The 5,268-nt window shown below is 43.3% G+C and overlaps 1 protein-coding gene across 1 annotated transcript; it reads right to left on the reverse strand.

The window, feature by feature from the left end:
• Positions 1-535: 535 nt before the first annotated feature.
• LOC126381238 (uncharacterized) lies at positions 536-2,491 on the reverse strand. The gene has a single exon (XM_050030740.1). It carries the CDS (start codon positions 2,409-2,411, stop codon positions 1,170-1,172), a length of 1,242 nt encoding a protein of 413 aa, XP_049886697.1. The 5' UTR covers positions 2,412-2,491; the 3' UTR covers positions 536-1,169.
• Positions 2,492-5,268: the final 2,777 nt, after the last annotated feature.

The raw sequence follows: 5,268 nt of genomic DNA on the forward strand, positions 1-5,268 counted from the left end.
TGTATTTTCTACTCTCCTGTTCAAGTGGACACTGATAATAGCTTTGACTCAAATCACAATGACTAAAATAAATAGCTCCTGATAATGATTCTAAGATTTCAGTAATATTCGGGAGTGGGAACTTATCGTCCTGTACCTTTTCATTAACGCTTCTATAGTCTATTACGACGCGCCACTTGCGCTCGCCATTTTTATCTAATTTTTTGGGCACTAGTAATAAAGGACTAGACCACTCGCTTGTAGCCTTTTCAATAATCTTATTATTCAACATCTCATCTATTTGTTTATTTAGTTCTTGTTTTTGTGCTATTGGTATTCTATACTGCTTTCTATATACCGGATTTACGTTATCTTTTAGCCTGATTGTTTGTTCGTAAACATTAGTCACACTCAGTTGATCGCCTGGCAAATGGAATATGTCAGGGTATTTGGCACATATCTGCTCAATTTGCATTCGTTCCTGTCCTTTCAAATATGAACTCAGGTTTAGTAATTTTAATAACTCTTTCACTCTATTAACTGTCACTTCCGTTTTCTGAAATGTACAACATACATAATTGTTTAAACTGTCAAGTTCTAAGTTTGTTAAATCAACTTGTACTTCATTTGATGTTGTGTTTAAAATTCTAATAGGAATTTTACCATTTTTAGGGGTAGTCGCTGCACTCGCAACAAACACTCCCTCTTGTATTTCCTTTGAAATAATTACACAATCGCATTTCATTTGAGTAGGTATAAGTTTCACTACTTCGCACCGAGGCGATATCGTCAAAGAATAATTATAAAAATGCAAAGGCAAGGTTACAATCGCGTTGTGTCTGAGAGTCAATGTGTCATTATTGTAATCGACTGTACCGTAGTACTTTTTAATAAAATCTTGACCTATAATACCTATGGCCTTGCACGGTAGATTTTTAAATACATAAAATTTATGTAGGAATATGTGGTCATCAGATTGTAATGGTAAATAGACATAACCGTCTGAAACTAAACTTCCTCCTACTCCATTTACTTCAATATTACTACTATATAATTTAATATTACTCAACTTACTTAAAATATCGTAATTAACTGCCGACAAGGACGCTCCTGTGTCTACTAACCACTCTAAACTTATATCATCTATTTTAAATTCTACCCAATTTATACTATCGCATACTAATATTTGTTTAGGGACGAAATAAACGTTGCAGATCATTCTCCTCATCATCATCACGCGTTACTTCCCGTGGCTGTGACGAGTTGACAACGTCATTATGGTTGAAATGATTCAACCCTCCTCGGAAAGTACGGTTACGCTGGTATGACCCGCGCTGTCCGCGTTGCGACATACCTGCGTAATTTGATGCGCTGGCGCCGCCGTATCCGCGACTCCGGCCGCCGGCGCGCCACGTGCCTGCATTTTGCTGCACTGACCTACTTTTATTTTGCGCGTTATTATTGGAATAATATCGATTGTAATTACCACGATTATATCCGCGATTGAATCCACGATGAATTCCTCTGTTATTGTATGAATAACGTGGTCCCCTTCTAGAATAAGACATTACCTGTTCTGAAGATGTGCTTGACTCGTCTTCGGCAACCCTTATCGCATCCTTCAATGTAGTCAAGTTCCTTGATGCAATAATAGTACCAAGCCTCTGGCTCCGCAGCCCCTCAGCAAAGCGCTTTATAGCGTTTCGCTCGTTGATTGGTCTTAGTACCTTATACGCTGCATCACTACCTGAAGCCTGAGTAATGGTCAGATTAACGAAAAGATTCTCTATTTCTTCTCCGAACTGCTGTACTGTCCTATCACCCTGTTTAGCCATTTGTAATTTAGACTGAAGTGTGGTATCTGACTGACGAGTTAGAAGATGGGTTTTCATGTCAGTTAAAAGCTCACTAACTGTTTTGTATGAAGAAGACAAACGCATTTTAGCACCTGGAGTGAGACGTGTTTTTAAAACAAATCTTATCATCAACTGCTTATCAGTCCCACAAAGCATTGTCTCATATAACTCGATCGCGTCAATTAACTCTTGGGTCACATTTTCATTGCCAGTTAGCTTAGGAAGCAAACTTGTAGCTGTTTTGAGACAAAACCTTTCGCCGCTGTCTGTCATTTTGTCTATATTCGTATTTCCTTGATTATTAATATTTATACTTTCCAAATACTGGTTTTCGTAATTCAAAATATCTGAGTAACAACTGTTAATAGTTCTGCAAATCAAAATTACCTCGTTAGAGATATCTTTTGGCAAATCAGGTTTTGTTTTCAAAAACAACTCGTACAAATATTTTGCATCTGCGATTTTACTTTCAAAATTACTACCTTTTCTGCGACTTGGGCCTAATTTTCGTAAATTCTCTTTAATTGATTTTAACTCACTACTGATATCTATTAACTCATTAATTCTTTTTTCCATTAATAATTTTAGAAATACACAAATGAAACATAAAATTATATCTGAATTATATTACTTATAGCAGAATCCCATAATTCTAAGTAATGACACTGGTAACCTTACACCTACAGTTCATGCTGTCGAACATACGGCGGGCATTGTCCATCCGCATCTCTTCTCGCATCCATCCAGAATGGCACCTCTTATAGAAGTAGTAAGCTCCAACCAAAAGAGCTAGCAGCAGGCCAGCCACCAGGACTGATAGAAGAATGTTGTTCACGGCCATGTGCTGTTCCACTGCACCCGTCGATGCTTGCGCAATTACCACTTCTTCCTTACTCGTACTGCCGCCCATGACCAAATTCAAGTTCGCAGCAGGGTCGTGTAATGTCGTATGTTCAGTAGGAGTCACTGGGAAGGGTGATTGGAGTGATCGGAGACACGGTAGAAATCAATACACAGCAAGTACATGTGTACGCGTATATTTCCGGAGGCCCAATGAATGATATTTCAATACAATATTATAAAATGCTTACTAACTACTTAATTCGACGCTGTATTGGTGTGACGTAGGTACGGTCACACTACATCGGTCTACCGGCTTTTCTTGCTTCTGCGTGTGGAGTGGCGGGTCTCGTTGCTAATATACTTTCCTGTGATGGCTCCGAGATTTGTATTCCTCACGAGGAAGAGGCGCGAACTTCCTGGTCCAGCGCTAACCCTGGTGAGTGCTTTCCGAGTGACCCAACACGACAGCGTTTCTGGGACGATATTTCGTGTAAGGCAAGCTTGAAAGATCTGATAGAGAAGGCGCCGACGGGGTCTGATGCGGCCAGATTGAAAGCGGCCTCTGTCCCGGAGTCTGGGGCGTGGTTGCAGGCGCTACCATCTCCTAACCTGGGCACGCTTTTGGATGACGACTCCTTGCGTATTGCCGTGGCTCTTCGGTTGGGTTGCAATGTCTGTGAACCTCACGTATGCATTTGTGGCTCAACCGTCGAAGCTAGCGGCCATCACGCATTAAGCTGTCTGCGCTGTTCTGGGAGATTTCCACGGCACCACGCTCTCAACGACTTAATTCGCAGGGCACTCGGGGCCGTCAATGTCCCCAGCGTCTTGGAGCCTCCCGGCCTCAGCAGGTCGGATGGTAAGAGACCGGATAGGCTTACTATGGTCCCGTGGTGCAGGGGGCGGTGCCTTATTTGGGACGCCACCTGCGTAAGCACGTTTGCGGTGTCTCAACTGCGCGGGACCTCGCGAGTGGCGGGTTCGGCGGCTGAGTTAGCGGCTAAGCTCAAGCATGCCAAGTACGCGGAACTGAAAACTGCATACATGTTTGTGCCCGTGGCTTTTGAGACTGCAGGTCCTTGGGGTAGCGAGGCGAGGGAATTGATCAGGGAGATCGGCCGGAGACTCAAAGTCAGAGGGGGTGACCCTAGGTCTGCGTCTTATCTGGTCCAACGCCTGTCAGTGGCTGTGCAACGGGGCAATGCCGCTAGTGTAATGGGTTCGTTTGGACCAGGTCAAAATCAGAACACTTAAACGCGTAGTTGGACGTGACGAAGTCACGTATGTTTCTGATTATGTGACAGATTGTATTATTATAATAAAATTGATAATTTTTTAACCTATATTATAAATTACAGGTTGAACATTTTTTGATGCTTACTAGCAAATTATTTTACAGTATCAGTACTTATTGAGTTTATTTTGGTAAAATAAGGACTAATAATATCCATAATAGGTATATAGTACTGCATTTTCCAACAATTTTTTTTTACATGTTATAAACATATTTAAATAAAAAACAAACATAATTTACCTTTATTTTTAAAATCAATTAAATTACATCACATTACTTGCAGGCGCTAAAACATTTAGCGGCTACGTGTAACTTCGCCGGACGCCTCGAGGAAGATCTTAGGGACCAATTCGTGTCCGGGTTGGCCAGTGACGTCATGAGGTCGAGAATCTTCGCCGAGAAAGATATCGATTACAGTAAGGCAGTGGAGCTAGCTCTGGCGCTGGAAGCCGCCGACAGGCACGCGTCGCTCAGCGGAGCGAGCGCGGCGGCGGCGGCGGTGAGCGCGGGTGGAGGCGCGGGGGGCGCGGCGGGCGGTGCGGGCGAGGGCCTGCACGCCGTGCGCGCGCGCCGCGCCGGTGCGGGGTTCCGCGGGAGTGGGGGCGCGCGCGCGGGGACAGCGCCCGCGGACCGTGGCGGCGGCGCCTGCGCACCCCGTTCCGACGCTCCGACAGCATGTTGGCGGTGCGGCAAGGCGCATCGCGCGAACAAGTGTCGGTTTATCAATTACAATTGTGATGAATGTAATCAACGCGGTCATTTAAGGGTGATGTGTCCGAAAGTGTGCAATCGGGAGAGTGCGAGCGGTAAGCGTCAAAATTATTTGAGTGAAAATTCAGAGGACGAGTTTTATAACATCAACATCACTTCGCAAGGTAACGAACCATTTTTTATCAACGTTACGGTGAACTCTGAGGTTTTGGAGTGCGAAATCGATACCGGCAGCCGTATATCGGCGATTAATGAACAGTGTTATGAAAACCTATTTCGTAATTATACTCGCTCCTTGTTCGAGAGGTTTTTAACAGTGTAGTCTACGTCTTATGCTCCAGCATCGTCACAATTTTCAAAGCTCATATCCAAAGCTAAAAAAAAAGTTAGTTTCCCGCTTCCTGAACGAAGCTATCAACTAATGTCATTACGGTTTTTGTGCACCGGCGCGTCACTTCGCCTCCGTAAATAAACTAATTGAAAACTAATATTTAATACAAAAACATGATTGATATAGTGCGAAAAATCTGTTACTTACATAATCAAGTGCTTTTTTCTCTAAAAAAGCTAGAAACAGTACCAAAG

This window comes from Pectinophora gossypiella, unplaced genomic scaffold, assembly GCF_024362695.1.
Source record: "Pectinophora gossypiella unplaced genomic scaffold, ilPecGoss1.1 Pgos_41, whole genome shotgun sequence".
Classification (NCBI taxonomy): Eukaryota; Metazoa; Arthropoda; class Insecta; order Lepidoptera; family Gelechiidae; genus Pectinophora; species Pectinophora gossypiella.